We start from the raw sequence: 26,034 nt of genomic DNA on the forward strand, positions 1-26,034 counted from the left end.
CAGTTTTTGATTCACTGTGTCTCTCTTGTGGACTGAGAGTAGGAAGGGGCAGGAAGAGGGGGAAGTCATTGTTGGGAAAAGGGGAAGGGAGAGGGGAGGGTGCAGGAAAGAATCAGAAATACATTCTGTAATGATCAATAAACCAATTGTTTGGAATCAAATGATGTCTTGGGACCAGATGTGTCTGCACCTGCGCACCCCTCCCCCCGCACCCTGACATTCCTTCCATGCCACCTGCCCCACACCCCTCCCACAGCGCTCCACCCTCGCTATTCCCAACATCCTTTGCTCCTGCCAGATTTACAAACTCACTCTCCACTCCAAGTTGACACATACAGTACTTTGCAAGGTCTTAGGCAGCCTAGCTATAGAAATGTGCCTAGGACTTTTGCACTGTACCTAATAAAGTGGCCACTGAGTGTAAATGCAGGCTTTTGCTTTAGAGAAAATACTCATTTAATTAGGAATAAACATTTGTTCCCTCAGATGAATGTACCTGATACCTATAAACTCATCGTTTGTTTTATGATAAACATTTAATTTGAGATAAATTACAACTTGTTCATTGACAATGTATTCCACAGGAAATCCATACCTGAATCTAGTCAGGTATTTGTTTCGACATAAATTTGTAACCCAATAAGAAGTTGTTATGATTAGGAATGGATATGATTGTGTAGATGTGGAGATGTTTCTACTTTTAAAGGAGACCATAATGCGTCTAAAACATTTGTATGGTACTGTAGGTTATGATGCAGAAATTTTAAAGATAATACTTAGTGTTTTATAGGTTGCTTAGCACATTCCAGGAATGTTAAGAGGTTAAGAGAGATGGTCCAAAAAAGGCTTGAGAATGATTTCAGGTTCATTTATTTATCACATGTACATGAAAACATACATTAGAATGCGCCGTTTGCTTTAATGACCCTATGATGTGCTGGGGACAGCCGCGAATGTTGCAGGTGGATGACAGACAGTTTTCTCTGGTGAAGACATAGCTGAGGGAAGATTTGATAGAGGCATACAGTATAACATAAGGTGGAATTGGGACAGTAGATAATGGAGGGTTGTTACCATTGGTAGAAGTGGACTAGAGGTCACAGGCATAAGACATGAAAAAGAATGATGAGGAAAAAAAATATTTGGAACCTGATAATTATTGCCTGCAGATGAAGTGACGCCAGGTTCTATGGTGACCTTCAAGAAGAAATTGGATAAATGTAATGGGGAAATTTTTGCCTCAAAAAATACCACAAAAGAATGATGGAGCTGGTGAATTGCTGTCATGGGGAGCTGACATGGACTCAATGGGCCAAATGGCCGCCTTGTTCTATAACCGCTTTATGATTTGCTGAATGAGTATTGCAGTTCTGTAGAATCTTTTGAGATGGTGTTAATTAAAAATAGGATTTGATGACGTTTGAGTTTGAGTTGTAATTAGAATAGTTAAAGTTCAGGAGACAATTTTGGTATGCTGTGTTTGTGCCAGGTCTGCCAGAGGTTCACAAACAACAAAATGTTGGAGGAACTTAGGCAGTCGGGCAGCATCTATGAAAAGGAATAAACCGTTGATATTTCAAGCCGAGACCCTTCACCAGGACTGGAAAGGAAGGTGAGGGAGGGGGGGGATCCAGAATAAGAAGGTGAAGGGCAGGGGATGGAGTACAAGCTGGCAAATGATAGGGAAGGTAGGTGGGCGGGGGAGGGTGAATGAAGTGAAAAGCTGTGAGTGGGGAGGGGAAGATAGGTGGTAAAGGGCTAGTGAATGAATCTGATAGGAGAGGAGAGCCAGACATGGGAAAAGGGAGAGAGGAGGAGCACAGGCAAGTGAGGAGAAGGGAAGGGGTAAGAGGGGAAGCTGAATGGGAGTGGAAAAAGAAATAAGGTGGGAAGAAGTTATTGGAATTTTAGAGAAATCAATGTTCATTACCTCAGGTTGGAGGCTACCCAAACAGAATGTGAGGTGTTTCTTCTCCAATCTAAAAGTGGCCTCATCGTGGTAGGTCATGCACCAACATGTTGGAATAGGAATGGGAAGTAGAATTAAAATGGGTGGCCACTGGAGAAAAACACCTTTTGCGGCAAGTGGAGCGATGATGTTCGATGAAGCAGTTTCCCCCCAGGCAATGTTGAGTCTCAAAGATGTGGAGGAGTCTATTCATCTCTTTGAAACTAACTTCTGTAGTTCTACTAACTGCCCTTCTCCCATTGTTTTTACAGAACCTAGTTATGTTCATGAGCGATTTTGTAGACTGGATGATCCCAGACATTCCAAAAGAAATCAGCGAACGCATATCAAAAGAAAAGTTATTATTGGTGGAGCTGTTCCTGAAAGAGGAGCAGACGAAGCTGCAAGTAGTGGAGGCACTTTCATCGCAAGAGAAAGAGAGGACAGAGGAGAACTTTGACGAATGTCCCACAGAAAATCCAACGGAACTGTCTGAACACTGCACGGCTGAAGCAGATGCTTCCCAATCCAATTTTATAAATACAGAAAAGGAAGTAATTTAGGGAACTGATTTTAAAGTAACAAGTTTCTTTAGTTTGGGGCATTCCACAATATGGCAAGCTGTCACTCTAATGGAGCAGCAATATCTTGAAGGGCACACCTTCAATGGACAGCTTAAGTTTGCTGTTGTTCATGTTGCCATTTTGAAAACGTTGATGCTAGAATCACTTTCTTTACAGATGAGGTGGACCATGACTTAACTGTAAAAATATCTATTTTTACACAATAAAATGCAGGGAATATCACTGTTTTGTATTCCACAGGAATGTTCCAGATATTTTCCATTTCTTACATAATAAAAGCAAATTTAGCCTGAAGTTTTCTGTGGGGGTGGGGGGTAGGGGGTTAGAGCAACGTAGGCAAAAGTTTGAGCTTCTTTTGGCAAAATTATTTTAGGTTCTGTGTTTTAAATTTGATATAATTAGTCAGCATTTGACTTTCCTCTATTCCTGCTTGGTTCTTTGGGTAAGGGAAGATATGCAGCTCTTGCTCCTTCTAACTCTTACACCCTCCATCTAAAGCAACCACAGTTTGAGCAAACAACGCAAGTCACTTCAGATCGAGGTTTCCAATCCGTAGGAACTCTCCTCCAGCAATTTGGAAGAGTGCCCATTTTGGATATTGTGGCTGAGAGGGAAATGGGGAATACTGACAAGGAGCTAGAAAACTGTTTCTGTAGTCACAGTTAGAATTAATAACCCCAAAGCAGCTTGGTACTTGCCTATCCTATTACAGACATACGTTTATGTAATTAATGGAAAATCCTGGAATACTTTCCATAGCAGTACTGTCCTTTTGCCTTCATCAGCACTGCTAAAATGAGCATGTGAATGAAACCACGGCCTAGCTCATGACAGGACTCGCCAATGCGTGGATATCTTGCAATCTCAATTTCTTCTCATGACAATGTCATCTGCCTTATGGTGGTTTTTCACAGAAGGGCTCCAGAGTCTTTGTAGTTAGCTTCAAATCGTGCACCTTAATTTTCACAAATGCCAGCAGGATCCTGATTGAAGTATAAACCATTTACTATCTTGAGTAGATAGGTCATTAGCATCCAGTGATTTGATTGGCTGAATAAAGGGGATTCATTCCTGGTGGAGTCCCAAATTCTAAGAATTGTTTCTTACGGAAAAGTAGTGGGGACACGTTTTAGGATCCCGATCCGAACTGAGACAGAATTGTATTCAGTAGACTTTCTGGATGCTGCTTCTCTGATACAGGAGACTAAACTGTATGAACAAATACCTAGAGTCATAGTTTGACAAAATCCTTTCTTTTCCCTCCTTTCTTTACATTTCTTCATTTTTGCCCCCCCCCCCCCAACCTGCTGTAGGAAGGGATCTCTCAACTATTGAATTAAGATAGTGCCTTTGGCAAACTATTACATTGGGGACTGGGTGCGGTAGGGAGGGACGTAATTTGATTTATTGTTTAGGCACTAGATCAGAAGTGTAATGTTAGGTTTCACAAAGCTTTAATATCAAAGTTAGAAATGTGCACTATTTATGTATCATTTTTGATTTTTAGGAATTTAAGAGCACTTTAGTGTTTAATGTTCTTGCAATAATAGAAAATGTTGAAACACAATATTATACATTGTATTTGGAGTGAATTTCCCCATGTAAAGGTTTTCAACCTGTAACATGTACATTGGTTATATGGAATTTCCTTCTTTTAATGCATTCTGTATAATTACCTCAATATCATTGCTTGTCAGTTGATTTTTACTTCTGCAACACTTCATGCATTTTTTTGGATTGGAGCATATTTATCTGATATTTTTCTTCCATAGTTTTGCACTTCTCTACCCAGGACACTATGCTGAGCTTTGATGCCTGGTTCTATCTGTGCAATCTTTCTCTATAATGTAAAGTCTCTCATTATGCTTACAAATTCTGGTATGCAGTCACCTTGAGTTCCCTATCTGCCAATGTTTTTATGTAAACTGGCCGATTCTAATAATTCTGTCTGAGTTGACAGTCTTAAAATTAATAAACATTTTAATTGGTTCATACTTTTCCCAATATTTTTCACACTAACTTGTAGCAAACTTGATCATCAGTTTAATGCATTGGTTAACTCACCATCAACCCTAAACCATGGTCAAAGCCCCACTGGAAAGCACATTCTCCCATAACCTCATAGGATGCACAATTAATACTCTCCTAGATTACTTTATATAGGCTTGAGCACATATAGAGATTTAAAATTAAGTCCAATTAAATTATCAAAGGCAAACTAAAATACACCACAAAAATCAAAAGATACGCACATTAGATTAACTATTTAAAACAAAATGCTTTAATAATATTAATGCCAGTGTGTTTTGTTGGAAGTTAAAATACAATTGCTCCTTTATATGCGAAACAATAGGGAATAGTTGAATGAAAGGCTTCACTCAGGTGATTTTGGAAAATTATTTCCTTGAATGGTGTACTGTAGTTCTTACAGAAATATCTGCATGATGCTAAGCTAGGGCACATCATCAGTGATGTTACCTGGGGTCGTCAGGTGTTTCAGGTCTTTCAACATCATACACCCTTGCCCAGGCGACTTGAAGTAGTTTCGTTTTACATTTTTCAATTTCTCTCTGATTTTGCAAACACATAGTAATGACTTTTCCAGGCTTCTCAGCATTGTCTGCCTTTGTGGGAGTAAGAATATTCAAGTTTAAAACTGGAGGGAGTGTTGTTTGGAGTTTGCGTGGATGCCATGTAGAACGGGCAGCCCAGTTTCCATCACTGCCCTCTCCCTCATATGGTCTTTACGGTTATGTTAACCCCACTGTTGTCTTGTTGCCACTTTCAACCTGACCCCCACTGAACAAATTTGTAAAAACATCTTCAACAAAAAGATTTTTTCCCCAATTTACTGTTTCTCCCTTTGGACCAATTCTCCAACTGATTTTTCCTTTAGATCAAATGGGTTGTCTGAATGCTTCTTTAAATGTCTTCCTTGCATCATACCGTGCCCCTTACTCCCAACCCTCCAATGTAGGAATTAATACTGCAGGAGGTAATTCATCCAAAATCAGAATATGAAGGAATTGTTTTTTTTTAAATTCAATAATTCCTTTATGTTCTTACTGTGGAGCAATTATCTGTACAGTAAGAACATGAAGGAATTCAGGTCCTTGGGACAGATTTGATGCAAGTGTGAAATGGGTGATTTATAATTTGTTCCTGGGGTCAAAGCCTAAAGAAAGCATGAATTAATATGTTCAAAATGCTTAGAGGACAGAGGGGAGCAAAATTGAACTAATTTGGCAGATTTTTTAAATTGGGGAAAAAGTCTAAATTTCTCTAAACATGAAATTCTTAGCAACATGTCAACAAGGCTGAAACCTGTTTGAGAATGTGTTGGGTCAAGTGGCATTTCTCATGCACGTATTCTGCACAGTTTGAAAGTTTGCTTGTAAGTAATCAGTCAAATTTACTCTTAAATGAATTTAGACGTTTTTTGAACAAGGTTCCCAGGGATCTTATTTATATAATAAAAAGGGAGAGGGAACTTTCAGTTCTACTAAGTGCTGGAAGAGGATTGTAATGTGAAAGATGCATGTACAATCAACAGTTGCTATATTACTATTCAAATGCAGGGGCTACAGATTCAGATTTCCATTCTAGTAGAGCACCTTGGTTTTCAAAACTGCTGTAGTTCTGAAGATACGGAGCTCTTCTGTATAGATTTCTGCATCACCTTCTGAAAGTGGTATTTGCTTTGGAGTAAATGTTTTATTTTAACATTTTTGTTTGTTAGAAATTATGGTTGGGACACTTTTTCACAGATTCTCTTTCTCAAGAGGTACTCCTTAACAAAAATGTGTACTTAGATCACTTCCTTACACTCCACAATACACAAGGGAGTGAAAATAAATATGCTTTTGAAACAGAAATCTAGCCTACTGTATATGCAAACATTTCCAATCACATGTATGTGTGTCATGTACTTTTATGCAAAAGTATATTCAAAATTGTGAAAAAATGGGAACCTGAAAAAATTCAAAAGATCCATAAGTCTTATCCTGATATACAATATATATAAAATGATTTATGGTCCTTGAATATTAAGGGCTATAATTTGTGTCTCAACCATAAAACCATTTGACTGTTGGAATGAAATATTGGTAAAAAACAAATATACATGCAATAACCCTACTTAAACATACACTCAACATTTTTTTTTTGCCATGTTCAACTTGTTACCAGTGTCTCAATGTTGTTCTTTACATATTCAGTGTACTAATTTAGCCAAGTTTGTTGTAAGGAATTCTGCTTATAAGCAATTACTTTTCTTGGTCTAATGTGTGTCACAGGAATACACTGTAGTGGTACACTAATGATTTTGACAAGTTTATCTCTGTACACTATGGGAAAATAATATGAATAATGAAAAAGCTGAGAAAAAAAATTAAAAGTTAGTTTTAGGGTTTTTAATCTGAGATGTCTTTTATCCTATTTTGTGCCATGGTTTCCTTCATATATTCTGTAATGATCACACACCAGTCAAAGCATTCAAAGATTCAAAGTACATTTATTATCAAAGTATGAATGCTGTATACAAACCTGAGATTTGTCTTCCCACAGATAGCCAGAAAACAAAGAAAACCATGGGAAATCACTTCATATTAACTTTGCTTCATTACAGGGCATGTGCTGTTCACATATGTTTCAGCTGTCATCCTCCAAGTACAATCTCTTATGCTCAAATGCCCCCATTATGTTCCCTTTTGGTGTTCATTTCCCCATTTCAAGTCATTTTCCCTTAAGAATTTAGCTTCTCATTTATGTCTACATTCTTTTTGAACGTCAAAAATTCTTGCATTGTTTTGTCAGTAGTAATTGGATTAAATAAAAAATTGGTCCTGGTCAAACATTGTAAATGTAATTATATTTAGTAAGGCATTCTCTAAGTTTAAAATTTTCTTTTTAAAAAAAACAGACTAGTACATCCATAATGCTCCTTTATTTCAATTTACTTTTGACTGTCGTTGCTTGAATTATCATTCAGAAAGCCCTCATTTACTTGTTTCTGATTAGCTTACCCCCTTGACTGAGAGGATACTGACTCTCCCCTGGCAAAGTCTATTTAAGGAGTCAACATCTGGAGCTGAAGCCCTCTTTAGTCCTTTCCATAGATGCTGCCTGACCTGCTGACTCAGCATTTAATATGTGTTACACTAGATTTCCAGTATCTGTAGAATGTCTTGTGTTTATATAAGACCAAGTAGATCCTTGAGCCAGACTGAGTGACTTGAGTGGATTATTACATCTAAAAGGGCTACTCCCCTTTGACAGAAATTGATGGGAGATTAAGAACAGTTCATTAAAGGTTCACTGGAATTAGGGCTGAGGCAATTTCATATCTCAGAGCACATCCATTCCTTCAATATATGGTAGCTCTCATGTTCTCTGTCATAGAATTTGACCAAGTACAAGTCCTGATAATGATGACATCTTGCAAGCAAAAGGCAAATTAAGAATTTGAGTCACTTCATGTTTTCTTCCATATATTAGTGTACTTGGAAAGTGTGTGTACAGGATCGAGATAAATAATTATTGCTACGTGTTATTGCGCTACAAAACAAGACTTAATAATTGACATTGGGGTGTGCCAAACCAAGTCTTTAATTGGGCTGCCCTTGCACTGAGTGATTCTACCCTTCAAAAACATTCAAGGGCAGCACAATTAAAGACTTGGTTTGGCACACCCCAATGTCAATTATTGTCTTGCTTTGTAGTGCAATAACACATGGCAATAATTATTTATCTCGATCCTTTGCATGATGCAAGAATTGCAAATATGATTCACTATCTCACAATGGATCCTGTAGTCAGCCAGAGACTAAGAATGGTAAACGTAAGACTGTGAAGTTAAATGCTACTATGACAGAGGATGGGAATTCACCTTTCAGGAAACTGTGGTCAATTTATAAACTGATACTAAAACAGTCAGATTAGTGAAACAAGTGAATTTTAAAGTTCTTACCCAGTTGTGCCTATTTATGACATCAGACTATCATCAGTCTGAGCATTTCTTACCTTCTGTTTGAAGCATCCTAACAAATGGAATTAAACCATTTTGATCTGAAGAGCTTCCTAGTACTACCACAAATCTAAAGGGGAGGGACAACTTCACAGTAATAGTAGTAGAAATGTGATTTCCAGAGTAATATTACCTAAGCATATAAACTTGTACTTGGGCTGCCCGGGCTTGTGTTTATTATAACTACAAGCAACATCTCACTGAAATATTGTTAACTCAATAAGCAACAAAGCTAATCACAGGTGATCTCCAAACTATTTAATAGGAAGTTGGGTTTTTGTCACTAGCTTTCAAAAATAACTGAGGAATACGTCTACTGGGCTACAGTAGGTCTCTGAACACAACCTGGCTGCTTTTAGCAAATAATATTTCAATAGTTTTGGCAGATAAACAACTGACTGAAAAGAAGTTTAGTTATTTAGACATTCAACAAAGGTAGATCAGCATTTTATATGCTGCATACTCAGGGGACGTTAGCATTACATATAATTTCATCTAGGAGAAATAAACAGTTGATGTTTCGGGCTGAAACGCTTCATCAGGAAGGGGGAAGAGGTCAGAATAAGAAAGGGGGGATGGGGGAATATAAAAGGCTGATGGTAGGTAAAGGCAGATAAGGAGCGAAGGTGGGAGGTGATAGGTGGAAAAGGTAAGGGCTGAACAAGAAGGAATCGCAGATTAGTACAACAACTGCTCTGTCCATAATCACAGGAAATTGCAGAGTTGTCAGTACAGCCCAGTCCATCACACATACCAGCCTTCCCTCCAGTGGCTCCATCTACACTTCCCATTACTTATAGAAAGCAACCAACAAAATCAATGACACACATCAAACTGCCCTCCTGCCTTCTCCTATCATTTTGGATCTCCCCCTCCCCCTCCAACTTTCAAATCTCTTACTCGCTCTTCCTTCAGTTAGCCCTGACGAAGGGTCTCGGCCCGAAACGTCGACTGTACCTCTTCCTACAGATGCTGCCTGGCCTGCTGCGTTCACCAGCAACTTTGATGTGTGTTGCTTGAATTTCCAGCATCTGCAGAATTCCTTGTGTTTACGTTACAAAATCAATGACTTCTCCCACTCTCTCCTGTCAGACAGAAGATACAAACGTTTGAAAGCACATAGCACCAGACTGGAGGACAACTTCTATCCTGCTGTTATCAAACTCTTGAATAGACTTCTCATAAGGAAAAGGTGAACCCTTGATCTCCCAGTCCGCCACGTTCTGGTCCTTACACATTATCCATTTACCTGCACAGCAATTTGTAGCTACACCACCATATTCTCCCCTTTCCCTTTTCTCCTATTTCCCCACTCTGGCCTCTAACCTCCTTCTCCTCGCATGCTTATCACCTCCCCGGTGCCCCTCCTTCTTCCCTTTCTCTCATGGTCATTTTTCCTCTCCAATCAGATTCCTTCTTCTCCAGCCCTTTACCGGGATTCTATCGCAGCAAGAAGTTAACACCTTCAGGAGGGAGTGGCAGCAGCTGAGTAGTAGAGTATGATGTTCATCTAAATGGTTACCTGTTGGTGGGTCCTCCTGTGGCAGCAGAAACTAATCCAAGATCTGTCCTCTCTTTCATTGATTCTGTCCTGTTTTTTATATTTACTGTGACTGCCTGCAAGAAAACGATCCTTAGGGTGAGATATATATACGCTTTGATAATAAATTTACTTTGAACTTTAAACATTTTCTGGGGCAGTGTGGGCAAGAGTTGGTGGTTGGATCTTCTAGTTTTTCATTCTCTCTTTTGCAGCTGCTGCTTGTTCTCTGCAGCATAGTAGAGATCGCTCTCATGTAGCACAGCTCCCTCTTGAACAGATGTCCTCCTGGTTTATCAGGAGGGTCAGAAGTGCAAAGTAAGTGAATCATTCCAGGGAATGGTCAACTAACATAATACAATGGGATGGATCCTCCCTCCTGGGGTGCTGGGCTTTAATTAGAATCAGTAACTAAAGATTCCAGAGTTTACTAAGCAATAGTTCTGTTACAAACACAAGAAAATCTGCAGATGCTGGATATCCAATGCAACACACACAAAATGCGGGAGGAACTCAGCAAGTCAGACCAGCATCCACGGGGGAAAAAAAAAGTAAACCTTCAATGTTTTGGGCCAAGGCCCTTCTTCAGGACTGAGAAGGAAGGGGGAAGATGTCTGAATAAAAAGGTGGGGGGAGGGGAAGGAGGTCAGCTAGAAGGTGATAGGTAGGAAAGATCAAGTGTTGGATAAGAAAGGATCTGATAGAAGAGAACAGTGGACAGTAGGAGAAAGGGAGGGAGGAGAGGACCAAAGGGGAAATAATAGACAGGTGAGAAGAAGTGAAAGGTCAGCGTGGGAATAGAGGAGTCTGGGTGGGGTGGTAGTATTTGTTCAGCAGAAGGAGAAATCAACATTTCTGGCAATAATAGTTATTTTATTTTGAAATCTGGCATTGGATTTTTTTATATTTATGTTCTTAAAACCATTTAATTCTCCTAACATTCCTTATTAAGATTATAATAACTTAGGACCATAAGACACAGAAGCAGCATTTGACCATTCGACCTGTCAAGTCTGCTCCTGATTGGCATCCGTCTGTCTTGAAGGACAATAGGTGAGGATGATGATCATCATCACAACCCTGAGCAGAAGGTATAGAGATCCTGAGATGCCCAGTCATCAAGATTCACCTTTCAGCCTCGCCAGTGTAGTCCAAAGGAAAGCTTATGAAGCAATACGTTTGGTACCAGCTTGGCTGCAGGAGCTGCCAGAAGGATGTTCAATGACGTCCGGCCACTTTAGGTGGTGAGTTTAAATCTAGTTTTATGCCAGTACTTCCAGTTGAACTTTGTCTTTTTGTGTGTTTTCCCCCTAGCTGTCAATCTGTGGTTTTGTATTGCCATGTGCTCCTGTCCCCGCTCCTGCTCTACTCCAGCCCCTGTATTACTGAGTACTCCGTCTTTCATCTGCTTCTCATTATTACCTGTATTACTGCCACCTGTGTCTCATTGTGCCCCACCTATCCCCTGCCTGTTTATTGCTCGGTATATTTCAGTCCTGTGTTTTCACCTGTTTGTTGCCAGATTGTGCCAGTGAATTTTCCTGAGCCCTTCCAGCATTTGTATCTGTACTCTTTCCATCTGAATATCAACTCTGCTTGTTTCCTGATTTTGGATTTCTCTGGATGTTTTGATCTCTGCCTGAACCTTGACACTGACTTTGTTTGCACCTCAGGATTTGTTACTCAATTAATATCACTGTGTGCACAGTACTGGGTCTGCGATTGGATCCCTGTTCCAGTGCTCTGACAGTTTACTCCCATAGACCTCACCTCTCCCAGGGCTGCCCGTGAGGCTACTTATCCATGATGGATGAAGTTGACCCGTTCAGCACAGGTGCAGGAAGCAACACCAATGCAGTCGTCAATGTAGCGTAGGAACTTTTCTCGATCTCACTGTCTCTAGGTTGGAGGAACACCACCTTACATTCTGTTTGGGTAGTCTCCAACCTGATTGCATGGACAATGACTACTCAAACTCCCAGTAATGCCTCCACTCCCCTCCCCCTTCACCATTTCCCATCCCCTTGCCCCTCTCTCATGTTATCTCCTTGTCCACCCATCGCCTCCCTCTGGTGCTCCTCCCCGCTTTTCTTCTTTCCATGACCTTCTGTCCCTTTCACCAATCAACTTCCTAGCTCTTTGCTTCATTCCCCCCCCCTCCAAGTTTCACCTATCTCCTGGCATTTCTCTCTCTCCTTCCTCCCCCCACGACCCCCAGACCTTTCAAATCTACTCCTCAGCTTTTTTCTCCAGTCTGGTCGAAGGGTTTCGGCCGGGAATGTCGACCGTACTTTTTTCCATAGATGCTGTCTGGCCTGCTGAGTTCCTCCAGCATTTTGTATATGTTGCTCAGATTTCCAGCACCTGTAAATTTTCTTTAGTTTCTAAATATTTTGAAATGTGCCTATTATGTAGCCTGAATCCTGTTACTTCACTGTATATATGAAATTGTATCTCTGTACTTTTCAATTCTAAGAAATACTATTTGTAGCAATAATCAGTCTGGAACACATTACTACTTGTAATATCTTTTATAAAAATTAAATTATTTGCAGCACACACAGAATGCAGGAGGAACATAGCAGGTCAGACAGCATCTACGGAAATGAATGTCAGCCTTTTGTGCTGAAGCCCTTCCTCAAGAGTGTAAAGGACGGGGGAAGATGCCAGAATAAAAATGTTGGAGGAGGGGAAGAAGGATAGCTGGAAGTTGATGGGTGAAGCCAGGTAGATGGGAAAGTTAAAGGCTGGAGAGAAAGGAATCTGATAGGAGAGGAGAGTGGACCACAGGAGACAGGGAAAGAGGAGGGGAACCAGGCGGAGGTGATAGGTAGGTGAAAAAAGTAAGAGGCCAGAGTGGGGAATACAACAAGGGGGGAGGGATTTTTTTTTTAAACCAGGAGGAGATATCGAAATTCATGCCATCAGATTGGAGGCTAGTGAAATAGAATACAAGGTGCTGCTTCTCTCCCCTGTGGGCGGCCTCATCTGCCTGACCTGCTCAGTTCCTCCAGCATTTTATGTGTTTTGCTTTGGATATCCAGCATCTGCAGAATTTCTCATGTTAATTAAATTCTGTATTTCATTTAAGTTCTTTTTTTTAAATGTCAATTTATCACTTTTTATTATCACTTTTCTTTCATGAATACTTTACAACCAAGAAAATAATGCTTTTGAAAACATTGTAACATGTAGAATCAGAATCAGGTTTAATATCACCAGCATATATCATAATAAAAATGCTGGTGAACGCAGCAGGCCAGGCAGCAACTATAGGAACAGGTACAGTCGACATTTCGGGCCAAGACCCTTCGTCAGGACTAACTGAAGGAAGAGATAGTAAGAGATCTCTTTCTATCATATATTTATTCATATATAACTGTGAAATAAATAAATTATATATATAATTAATAAAGCAGTGCAAAATAGAAATTTAAAAAGTAGTGAGGTAGTGTTCATGGGTTCAATGTCCATTCAGAAATCAATTGACAGATGAGAAGAAGCTGATCCTGAATTGTTGAGTTGTGTGCCTTCACACTTCTCTACCACCTTCCTGATGGTAGCAATGAGAACAAAGCATGACCTGGGTGATGGGGGTCCTTAATGATGAACACTCTCTTTTTGAGGCATTGCTCCTTGAAGACATCCTGGATACTACAAAGGCTAGTACCCATGATGCTAGTCCATCAATTTGATCGCAGATCCCTGCAAAGGGCAATATAATAATCACAAGACTACCTGCTTTAGTGACATTGGTTGGGGGATAAATACTGGTAATGCCTCCCTATTCTTCTTTAAAATAGTGTCAAAGATTTTGTTCATGCACAGCAGGGAGGACACTAAATTAAGATTCGTACTTCATCTGAAGAATGGAAGGATGAGCGGCTCCCTTCGAATTCACCGGAGATCTGCTTACCTTTCTTGAACAAATCTGCGGAATGAGATTTAAACTCGCCACCTTTTAACTCAAGGACAAGGATGTTTGTTACCTACTGAAGCACAGTTGACATGTTGATAGATCATTCAACTTTGTACAGTAAATATGATAGAATTTAATCCTTCTTGATTCCTTTCAGTGCCTGCTATTCACTTCAATCCATTTTAACAGAGTATAAAATAAATGCGGTTGACTGAGTAAACAGTGGGAGTGATGTGTGCCACAAGGGACATTCTTAGTAAAAGAGAGATTTAAAACTGCGGTTAGTAGGTTGACGTTACCTAAATATTTGCTTAAGTTACTTTTGTTAAGTCTACTAGAATGGCATTCTTTCATACAGTCTATCCTTGGCTGCACCTTCACACTTTTATTTAATTCTCCGTTTCCTCTGCTATATATCACATTGCTGCTGTTTTTCTTTTACTGCTAGTGTCCCTGCTATGGCTTTGCTCATCGCAAGACATATAAAATTGTTACAATTTGAAAATAGATTAGGCACTATTGTCCTGGAAACCACCAAGTGGGGAACCCAGCAAGTCAGACAGCATCCAGGCAGGGGTTCCCAACCCTTCGGTTAACGGTAGGGGTCCATGGCATAAAAAAGTTGGGAACCTCAGATGGAGAGAAATGAAGACCTGACATTTCTGGTTCTTTATACTCTCAAGTGTCAACCTGAAACATCGGCTCTTTATTCCTCTCCATAGATGCTGCCTGACCTGCTGAGTTCCTTCAACGCTTTGTGGGTGTCACATCGCTTGAGACTCAGTTGGTGAATGATCTTGAGGAATATTTGGTAAAAATTTCATATCTTCCTGGAGGTTTCTTAGGCACAGTTTTCTGGAAACAACCAAGTGGGGAAAAATATATTTGGTGAACGTTATTGAGAAATACTTTTTTAAAACTTCACACCTGGGAGGTTTCTACACTTGGTAGGACACAAGAATTGAGGATCAAGGATCAGCTTTATTTGCCATGTATTACAAATTAGTTGTAGTGTGATATGTGAAAACAACAACATTCAACAATTATAAAGAATGATATAAAAATAAGTAATGCGTTAAAGTACAGATAAGGAATAAAAATAGCAGTACGTATTTACAAAGAAAACAGCATTATAAAAAGTGATCTGATGTGCTTACAGTGCAGTGCCATGACTGAGGGAATAGAGGGGGATGGGGAGGCTAACTAGAATGGTTGATCAGCTGAACTGCCTGGAGGAAGAAACTTTAAAGATAGCATGAAGTTTTTTATTTTAATGGCCCTATAACACTTTCTAGAAGGAAGTTTTTGGAAAGGACAGCTTTTGGGTGGGTAGTGTGGATCTACCAGTCCTGCCAAGTTCAACAATTACGCTCAAACCAGCCGCAGAATATGCCTGCTTACGTTTATTTAAACCTTATCATAAAGGACAACATCTCACCTCAGTTGCAAAATGTTACCTTATAGTTAAAACAGTAAAGTTCCATTGTCTGTCTAAATCAGTGTAAGTGTTATACTTACCACGAGACCTGCGTGCTATTGTAACTTCTGAGTCAGAAGATGTGTGATTCGTGCACTGTAACCACGATACCTGAAGCTGCAGCTCTGGACTGTGCCTTGGCACCCAACAAGTTAGTTGCAAATCATAAACACAAAAGGTTCTGCAGATGCTGGAAATCCAGAGCCGCGCACACACAAAACAGTGGAGGAACTCAGCAAGCCAGGCAGCATCTATGGAGGTCAATAAACAGTCAGCAATAATCTCTGTCATTATGGCGTGCCAACGATGCTATATGTAAATATATCAACCAATGGTCAATCTTAGATTCCGTGACCCTAAAATGGGCATGATCAAGCATTGATAGAGAGCAACACACAAAATGCTCGAGGAATTCAGTAGGTCAGGCAGCATCTAGGGAGAGGAATAAACAACGTTTCAGACTAGGACCCTTCATCAGGGCCGGAATGGAAGAGGGAAGAAGCCAGAATAAGAAGGTGGGGGAAGGGAAAAAGTAAGAGCTTGCAGGTGATAGGTGAAGCAACATACACAAAATACTGGAGGAACTCAGCAGGCCGGACAGCATCTATGGAGAAGAGTAAACAGTTGACATTTTGGGCCGAGGCCTTTCATCAGGAATGGAAAAAAGATGAGGAGCCAGAGTAAAAAGGTAGGGGGAGGGGAGGAAGAAGCAGAAGGTGGCAGGTGATAGGTGAAACCGGTAGAGGGGGAGGGGTGAAGCAAAGAGCTGGGGTTGGTTGGTGAAAGAGATAAAGGGCTGGGGAGGGGGGATTCCAATAGGAGAGGGTAGAAGACCATGGAAGAAAGGGAAGGGAGAGGAGCACCAGAGGGAGGTGATGGGTGGGTAAGGAGAGTAGGTGAGAGAGGAAAGTGGGAACGTGAAATGGTGAAGGAGAGAAGGAGGCAATTACCAGAAGTTCGAGAAGTCAATGTTCATACCATCAGGTTGGAGGCTACCCAGACGGAATAAAAGGTGTTGCTCCTCCAACCTGAGAGTGGCCTCATCACAGCAGCGGAGGAGGTCTTGGGCTGACATGTCAGAATAGGAATGGGAAATAGAATTGAAAGAGGTAATCAGAGGAAGGTCCCACTTTTTCTGGTGGACGGAACGTAGTTGCTCAGCGAAGCAGTCTCCCCCCAGTCTACGCTGGGTCTCATCGATATACAGGAAGCCACAATGGAGTATATGACTCCAAAAGACTCACAGGTGAAGTGTTGCCTCGTCTGGAAGGACTGTTTGGGGCCCTGAATGGTCATGAGGGAGGAGGTGTAGAGGGAAGGTGTGACACTTGTTTCGCTTGCAAGCTTAAGTACCAGGAAGGAAATCAGTGGGGAGGGTTGAATAGACAAGGGAGCTGCGTAGGGAGCAATCCCTACAGAAAGAGGAAAGTGGGGAGAGGGAAAGATGTGAGCAACACACACAAAATGCTGGAAGAACTCAGTAGGTCAGGCAGCATCTAGATCACTCTGATGAAGGGTCTCGGCCCGAAATGCTGACTGTACTCTTTTCCATAGATGCTGCCTGTCCTGCTGAGTTCCTCCAACATTTTGAGTGTATTGCTTGGATTTCCAGCATCTGCAGGTTTTCTCTTATTTGGGAGGGAAAGATGTGGTTGGTGGTAGGATCCCGTTGGAGATGGCAGGTGATAGGTGAAGCAAGGTGAGGGGGAAGGTGGGTGGGTGGCGGAGGGGGATGAAGTGAGAAGCTGAAATGGAAGAGGTAAAGGGCTGAAGAAGAAGGAATCTGATAGTTGCAAACAGTGGATAACACTCCCACACCGATCATCCACGGATCTCAGCTGGGCAGATGGCATTAAGTAGCATCTTAACTGAACATAGCTACAAACACATTAAGAGATGTGCATCAGCCAGAGAGAAAACTTGCACTTTGTTTATCTGGAGTCAGTAAGCAGCAATCAAATATTCCTTCCCTCCACTCACCACCCTCCCCAAGATTCTTTCTTTTGCTCTAGAAAGGAAGGCTGCAATTGTTACAGCGACTGTTATGTCATCTCAATTTGCCTTAAAATTAATGAAGTGTCTTATCAACACAGGAGATTCAGCAGGTGCTAGAAATCCTGAGTAACACATGCAAAATGCTGGAGGAACTCAGCAGGTCAGACAGCAGCTACGGAAAGGAACAAAAAGTGTACCAGCTCGAAATGTTGATTCTGTATTCCTTTCCGTAGGTGTGGCCAGACCTGCAGAGTTCCTCCAGCATTATGTATGTGTTACTCTGAGGCTTCTTATGCTGTCACTGCAGCAACATGGGGAAACACAGCGGCCAATTTGCTCACAGTAATATTGACCAAAATATCTGACTTCATAATGGATTTACATTGGATAAAGCACTGAGGCTAATCATACCTGCACTTTTTCAGAAACACTGCCACAGAATACGTTGAAAAAAAATTCAGAGTACATTTATTATCAAAGTATGTATACAGAATACAGTTCTGAGATTTTTCCTCCCTCGGACAGCCCGAAACAAAGAAGCACCATGAAACCCACTCAAGAAAACATCAAACACCCAACATGCGAAAAAAGAACAAAATGCACAGATAGCAAAAAGCATGTGAACAACATATAGAATAGCATACATCAAACCAGAAGTCTCTTAACAAGGCCAAAAGGTATGTCAATTAGACCATATGGCCATAATACATGGGATCAGAATTAGGCCATTTGGCCCATCGAGTCTGCTCCACCATTCGATCATGGCCGATTTATCAACCCTCTCAACCTCACTCTCCTGCCTTCTCCCCATAACCTTTCACTCCCTTACTAATCAAGAATGTATCAACCTCCGCTTTAAATATGCCTAATGATTTGGCCTCCACAACCATCTTTGGCAATGAATTCCACAGATTCACCACTCTCTGCATAAAAAAAATTCCTCTTCGTAAGCTATCTAATGGGATAAAAATAGCACCTTTATTGTTAACACAAGCACGAGGAAATCTGCAGATGCTAGAAATTTGAGCAACACACACAAAAAATGCGCTGGTGAACGCAGCAGGCCAGGCAGCATCTATAGGAAGAAGTACAGTCGACATTTTGGGACTGAACCCTTCGTCAGGACTAATTGAAAAAAGAGATATTAAGAGATTTGAAAGTGGGAGGGGGAGGGGGAGATCCGAAATGATAGGAGAAGACAGGAGGGGGAGGGATGGAGATAAGAGCTGGACAGGTGATTGGCAAAAGGGATACAAGGCTGGAGAAGGGAGAGGATCATGGGATGGGAGGCCTAGAGAGAAAGAAAGGGGGAGGGGGGAAGCCCAGAGGATGGGCAAGGAGTTATAGTGAGAGGGACAGAGGGAAAGAAAAGAGAGAAAAAAAGGGGAAAAGAATGAATGAATAAATAAATAAATAAATAAATAAATAAATAAGGGATGGGGTACGAAGGGGAGGTGGGGCATTAACAGAAGTTAGAGAAGTCAATGTTCATGCCATCAGGTTGGAGGCTACCCAGACGGAATATAAGGTGTTGTTCCTCCAACCTGAGTTCTACACCTGCCCTTACACTTCCTCCCTTACCACCATTCAGGGCCCCAGACGGTTCTTCCAGCTGAGGCGACACTTCACCTGTGAGTCAGCTAGGGTGATATTCTGCATCCGATGCTCCCGATGCAGCCTTCTATATATTGGCGAGACCCGACACAGGCTGGGAGACCGTTTTGCTGAACACCTACGCTCTGTCTGCTAGAGAAAGCAGGATCTCCCAGTGGGCACACATTTTAATTCCACGTCCCATTCCCATTCTGATATGTTTATCCATGGCCTCCTCTACTGTCAAGATGAGGCCACACTCAGGTTGGAGGAACAACACCTTATATTCCGTCTGGGTAGCGTCCAACCTGGTGGCATGAACATTGACTTCTCTAACTTCCGTTAATGCCCCACCTCCCCTTCATACCCCATCCCTTATTTATTTGTTTGTTTGTTTGTTTATTTATTTCCCTCTTTTTTCCCTTTCTTTTTTTCCCTCTGTCCGTCTCACTATAACTCCTTGCCCATCCTCTGAGCACCCCCCCTCCCCTTCCTTTCTCCCATGATCCTCTCCCTTCTCCAGCCTCGTATCCCTTTTGCCAATCAATTTTCCAGCTCTTAGCTCCATCCCTCCCACTCCTGTCTTCTCCTATCATTTCAGATCTCCCCCTCCCTCTCCCACTTTCAAATCTCTTACTAGCCCTTCTTTCAGTTAGTCCTGACGAAGGGTTCCAGCCCAAAACGTCCACTGTACCTCTTCCTATAGATGCTGCCTGACCTGCTGCGTTCACCAGCATTTTTTGTGTGTGTTACCTTTGTTGTTACTATATTGGGACATCAGCTTAGACTTTTAAGCTAAAGTCTCATGATTGGGATTTGAACCTGTAATGTTCTTGGTCAGAGATAAAAGTGCTACTAATTGAGTCACCTACAAATTTGGAAACATTGGCTGAAATTTTCCTGAGAAGTTACCAGCACTGCCTTCTTCAACTTGTCGGAAACCATGGGTTGATTTTCAACACATTCTCATTATTGATTTTCTAACTGTGTTGTAGCTTCAGAGTATGTCAGCAGAACTGGCAATTCCTGTGATTTTCCAAAGGTTGTGCTGGGAATTGTGCCTGCTGTACCTTTGCCAGAATGTACCTGGAACAGACTCATTTCAATGGAGTGGAACAATTGCACAGAAAGAGGTAGGTTCCGTTACACTTTGGAGTGGTTTATTGTCTTACACACCAAGTGCAATGAAATTCCTTACTTGCATGGAGCTCAGCGAAACCAGCATACACACAGTGGCCACTTTATTAGGTACACCTGATCATTTATGCAAGTATCTAATCAGCCAATCATGTGGCAGCAACTCAGTGCATAAAAACATACAGACATGGTCAAAAGGTTCAGTTGTTGTTCAAACCAAACATCGGAGTGGGGAAGAAATGTGATCCAAGTGATTTTGACCATGGAATGATTGTCGATGCCAGACAGGAAGGTTTGAGTATCTCAGAAAGTGCTGATCTTCTAGGATTTTCTCACACAACAGACTCTAGAGCTGTTCCCCAACCAACCACTAACCAAGTGGCCCGTGAACAGCAGGTTGGGAACCCCTGCTGTAAAGTGTACAGAGAATAGTGTGATAAACAAAGAACATCCAAAATGAGTGGCAGTTCTGAGACCAAAAACACTTTGTTCATGAGAAAGGTTGGAGGAGAATAGCTGACTATTTCAAGCCAACAGGAACTGTTAACATTTCAGGTCAAAACTCTGTATCAGGGCTGATGTAGAGTCTCAATGACGACACATCAACAATTCCTTCACTACCCCCACTGATGTTGCTAGACTTGAGTTCCTCCAGTGGACTATCAGTCCTCCAGATTCCAGCATCTGCAGTCTCCTGTGTGTCTCTATAAATTAAACAGAACTGAGTATTGTGTAGAATCTGCTGGCCTTAAGTAACCTTCACCAAGTATAACTTGATAAACTAATGCCAGAAAGCTAGCTGCTGCAGACTGCTGGAGCTGGAGGCAATTTTGCCTTAAGGGGAAGAAATCTAATCTATATTATGATTGTTGGCATCTTCAGCATTCATTTTATGAAGCAGAACCCTAGGACCAGCCAAAAATCAGCTCCAAAGCTTGCAATGTTTTGATGAGGAAAACCCAATAGGAATCTCTAACAAAGAAGCCGTTGTCCTTGCCAAGTACATCAGAGTTGAACTGCAAATGGCTTTGACATTCCTTAGGCATCTCCACCATCTGCTGGAGATTTTAAAAACCATTTGCAAGGCTGGATTAATAAATGCGCAGCTGCAAATAACAGTGAAATTTTAATCCCAAAACCAGCAGGGTTAATTACCTACAAAGTATGTTTATAGTAAAGATTGAAAAACCATTAACCATTTTAACACTACATCCAGAAACAGTCAAACATACAAAATAGAGACAAGAGAAGGTCACCCAACTTTAAACCCACTCCTCAGTTAATCAGGTCATGAGTGATCCAATCATAACCTCACCTGACTTTGCCGTCCACATCCAATAAGCCTTCACCTCCTTATTATTTGTAAACAGAACCACTATCCTGCAGCTCACTAGTGGTTCAGAGCTGCAGTAGGTGATGTTCCTCATGACCAGAAGAGTCATAAAGGAGGAAAAATTACACCTTTGGTACACCCAGAGTGACTGTTATGCCTGAGTGCACCACCATCTTACTGGAAGCCCTGGTACCCTTATATATACCTGGTTTACTACCCTGAGACTCATTTGCTTGGGCAAATGACAAAGAAATACAAGAGAATCAATGAAAAACTACACACAAAGACTGACAAACAATGTGTATAAAAGAAGAGAAACTGAACAAATAGAAAAATAATAATAAATAAATAAGTTATACTAAGAACTTGAGTTGTAGAGTCCTTGAAAGTATGTCTATAGGTTGTGGAATCAGTTCAGAGTTGAGGTGAATGAAGTTAGCTACACTAGCTCAGGAGCCACAACCGTTTAAGTTGTTGGAACAGCATTCTAAATGGTCTCGAGAACCTCAAGTCCATTTAAGAAGTACCTAGATAGATATATGGAAGGACAAGAGCATGGTTTACAGGGATATAGGCAGAACATAGGAAATTAGGATTAGACGGGTGCAAAGGGTCATAGAGTCTGTGTCTGTGCTGTAATACTCTACGACTTTGACCATGCAACACAAACATATAGATCTCCAATAGAAAGGGCAGAAGAAGCCTCAATCTACCCATCTGTCTGCCCCATCAGCTACCTCCTGCCCTATCTGTTCAGGAGTCTACTGACCCATCAGCAACCCCAGCCAGGTGTTGTATTGCTACCTACTGAACAGGTCACCTTTTTACCCTCGAGCTTATTGTGAATCATAGAATCTTTACAGTGCAAAGGAAGTCATCATATTGATCTCATTGCTTAGCACAATAATGCACAGTGGGAGAAATTGTCTCTTTTCTCACCCATCAGGAAATTGGTTTAACTGACCCTGTGTCTGAGAAAGCAAGGGTGGTCTGGAGTACTACTAATGTCTTGATGGAGGGTCTTGGCCTGAAATGTCATCTGTTTACTCCTCTCCACAGATACTGCCTGATCGTCTGAGTTCTTCCAACATATTGTGTGTATGTGTGTCACTCTGGATCTACAGAATCTCTTGCTCATGATTAGCCAAATCAGAATCCACTAAACTGGAGTGAAAACGAATCGTACGCCACCCAAAGGGACTGTGTAAGATAAGACAACCCTTCTATTCCAGACCCCACCACCTCTACAGTTCGGAGCCAACTTTGTTTCATTTGACCAGTCTGCAATATTTGTGCAATAACTCCGTACTGATTTACATAATATATAACGTACTTAGTGAATTAGCTCCAAAAATATATTCAGGTTTATTGATGACACCACTGTTGTGCACCGTATCAAAGATGGTGATGAATCAACATACAGGAGGGAGATTTAAAACCCAGCTGAGTGGTGTAATAACAACAACTTCTCACTCAGTGTTAGCAAGACCAAAGAACTGATTGTAGATTTAAAGAGAGGGGAAGCAGAGGTCCACGAGCCAGTCCTCAGAGGATCAGAGGTGGGGAGGGTCAGTAACTTTAAATTCCTGGATGTTACTATTTCAGGGGTCCTGTCCCTGACCCAGCATGTAAATGCAATTTTGCAAAGAAAGCACGGCAGTGCATCTATTTCCTTAAGAGTCAGCAAAGATTTGGCATGCCATCAAAAACTTCGACAAACTTCTATAGATGTGTGATTGAGAGTGTATCGACTGGCTTGCATCATAGCCTGGTAGGGAAACAACAATACCTTTGAATGGAAAATCCTACAAAAGATAGTGGATTCGGCCCAATATATCATGGGTAAAGCCCTCCAACCATTGAGCATATCTACATGAAACGCTGTCATAGGAAAGCAGCATCCATCATCAGAGATCCTCACCACCCGGGCTACCCTTTTTTCTCATTGCTGCCATCAGGTAGGAGATAGAGGAGCCTCAGGACTCGCACCAGCAAGTTCAAAGACAGTTACTACCCCTCGACCATCAGGCTCTTGAACAAAGGGGATAACTACACTCACTTGCCCATCCTTAAAATGTTCCAATAATCTCACTTTAAGGACTCTTCATCGGTATTATATTATGTTCTCATTATTTATTGTTATTTATTTATTTGCAGTTTGGAGCCTTCTGCAGTGTATTTGATCTTTCATTGATCCTGTTATAGTTACTATTCTATAGATTTGCTGAGTATGCCCACAGGAAAATGAATCTCAGGGCTGTATATGGTCACATATATGTACTCGGATAACAAAATTTACTTTGAACTTTCTTAATCATTAACAATCAGACTGCAAAGTAATGGATGAGCAGCTCTAATTTTAATATCAAAGCTAACTGCAACTAAACAAAAATTAGAAATTTGAACTATTATACAGGTTAACAACGGAGGGCAAGAGGTAGTTCAATTATTTCAATTAGTGAACAATCAGCAGACAAATTAATCAACAGTGCAGCTCACTAAAGCAGTTAAATCCCAGTATAAAATAATTAGTTGATTAGCTTCATGTACAGAAGACAGAATTAAGTTATTTCATAGCCGATCTTTATGAATGGTTTGTGATTGGAGGAGTTTACAGCTGATATGTCACAATATTTTTATTGACTCGCAAGGCTAATTTACATTCAGAATCCTTTGATAAATTGTGACCACATTCCGTTAATATATATAACCACAAATTGATTAGCCTGGAGAAAGAACCATTTCCTTCACTTCTCTAATCTTCTGTGATGTTGGAGGAATGGTCACCCAGCGACTGGAACAGTGATCATTAAGTCATGAAACATAAATCGGCTCCAGTTTAATTTCTCATTGGAAAGTCAGCCCCTCCAGTGGGGTAGTGCTCACATAGTACAGCACTGCAGAGTCAATTGAAATACTTTACAAGATTGTGAAATAGGATCTCATTGATAATCTTCTTGGCCCCAAGAGTAGAAAATCACTTATTTCATCATATGCTATATACCTTAGATCAGCAGAGCATAGGACAGGCCCTTTGTCCCACGATGTTATGCCACCCCTTTAACCTATTTCAAGATCAATCTAACATTTCCCTACAGTATAACCTTCTATTTTTTCTTTCATCTATGTTCCTATCTTAGAGTCTCTTTAATGTCCCTAATGTACCTGGCTCTACCACCATCCTTTGTAGGGCATTCCATACACCCACCACTCTTTGTGTAAAAAATACTACTGATATCCCCCCCACCCATACTTTCCTCCATTTACCTTAAAATTATGCCCTCTCATAATAGCCATTTCCGCCCTGAGAAAAAAAGTGTTTGTCTGTTCACTCTATGTCTCTTATCATCTTGTACATTTCTATCAAGTCACCTCTCATCCCTTTTGCCCCAAAGAGAAAAGTCCTCACTCGCTCAACCTTTCCTTACAAGACGTGCTTTAAAACGATCACATTCTTTGTTTTCCTGCAAGGCTCTTATTCCCACATGACTTCCTACCTACTGCCCGTAACACCACTGGCATTTAAGGCAGCAAGGAAGGTCTTCCACCTCCGATGGTGTTGAAGGCTTCCTTCATCGTGTCATTAGTTCAGTTTTCACTACTGTAAGTCATGCAAGTTCTGGTTGGAGACTCAGGAATACTGTCACATTCAGATGTAGAAGGATTCTTCATTGCTGTTTCCGTATCAATTTTTTTGACCAGTCAGGGTTGTTAGCCCTGAGCTGAACCCCCAAACCTAGTGGACCGATGGACCATTCTTAGACTGGCCTCAACCCATTGACCTGTTTGGCATAGGTGACCCTACCAAGAGCCAAAGCATAAAGCCAACATAGCTCTCCAGGTCATTGAGGCACACAAACCTCCCAACCCTACAAGGTTGTAGTCCTCTTGGTAGACATTAATTAAAAAGTAGATTTCAGTAGACATAAATTAAAAAGTTAAAACTCCAGTTCAGTTTTAGGACTAGTTGGCCTCTGATTCCATTGCAGCAACATACAAAGTACAGGAGGAACTCAATGCATTGGGCAGCATCTATGCAGCGAAATGAACTGTTGACATTTTAGGTATAGACTGAAAGATAGTGGAAGGAAGGGTGGGCCAAGAGCTGGCAGGTGGTCGATGTGGGGTGGGGGGGGTTGATAGTCACATAATGGATGTAGAGGAGAGTGGAAATGATGTAATTGGAGGTGATAGGTGGTTCACGAAATAAATAGGATGTGGGGAAGGGCGGTGTGATAAGGAGTAAACAAATGTATTCAGAAGGGAGTGGTTACCAGATCTTAGAGAACTCAATATTCAAATTCCATAGCCTTCTTCTGGTCTGGTGTCATTTATATATTAGGTCAATTTGCATTGGAGGTTCAGAAAGTATGGTGACTCACTCACTGTTGGATACTCTCTGCAGATCTACTTAGCACTTCCATTATAATTGTTCTACTCTTTCACATTAAGACATGGAAACAGAATTAGACCAATAGGTCTA

The 26,034-nt window shown here is 41.1% G+C and overlaps 1 protein-coding gene across 1 annotated transcript in view; it reads left to right on the forward strand.

Annotated features, from left to right (window-relative positions):
* The window catches only part of ano1a (anoctamin 1, calcium activated chloride channel a), a 297,185-nt gene extending 289,930 nt beyond the window's left edge, over positions 1 to 7,255 (forward strand). Inside the window, exon 28 of the mRNA XM_072272773.1 lies at positions 2,221 to 7,255. Coding sequence (XP_072128874.1) covers positions 2,221 to 2,511 — 291 coding nt within the window. The 3' untranslated portion in view covers positions 2,512 to 7,255. The remainder of the gene's footprint in view (positions 1 to 2,220) is intronic.
* Positions 7,256 to 26,034: the final 18,779 nt, after the last annotated feature.

This window comes from Mobula birostris, chromosome 11 (assembly GCF_030028105.1).
Source record: "Mobula birostris isolate sMobBir1 chromosome 11, sMobBir1.hap1, whole genome shotgun sequence".
Taxonomy (NCBI): domain Eukaryota; kingdom Metazoa; phylum Chordata; class Chondrichthyes; order Myliobatiformes; family Myliobatidae; genus Mobula; species Mobula birostris.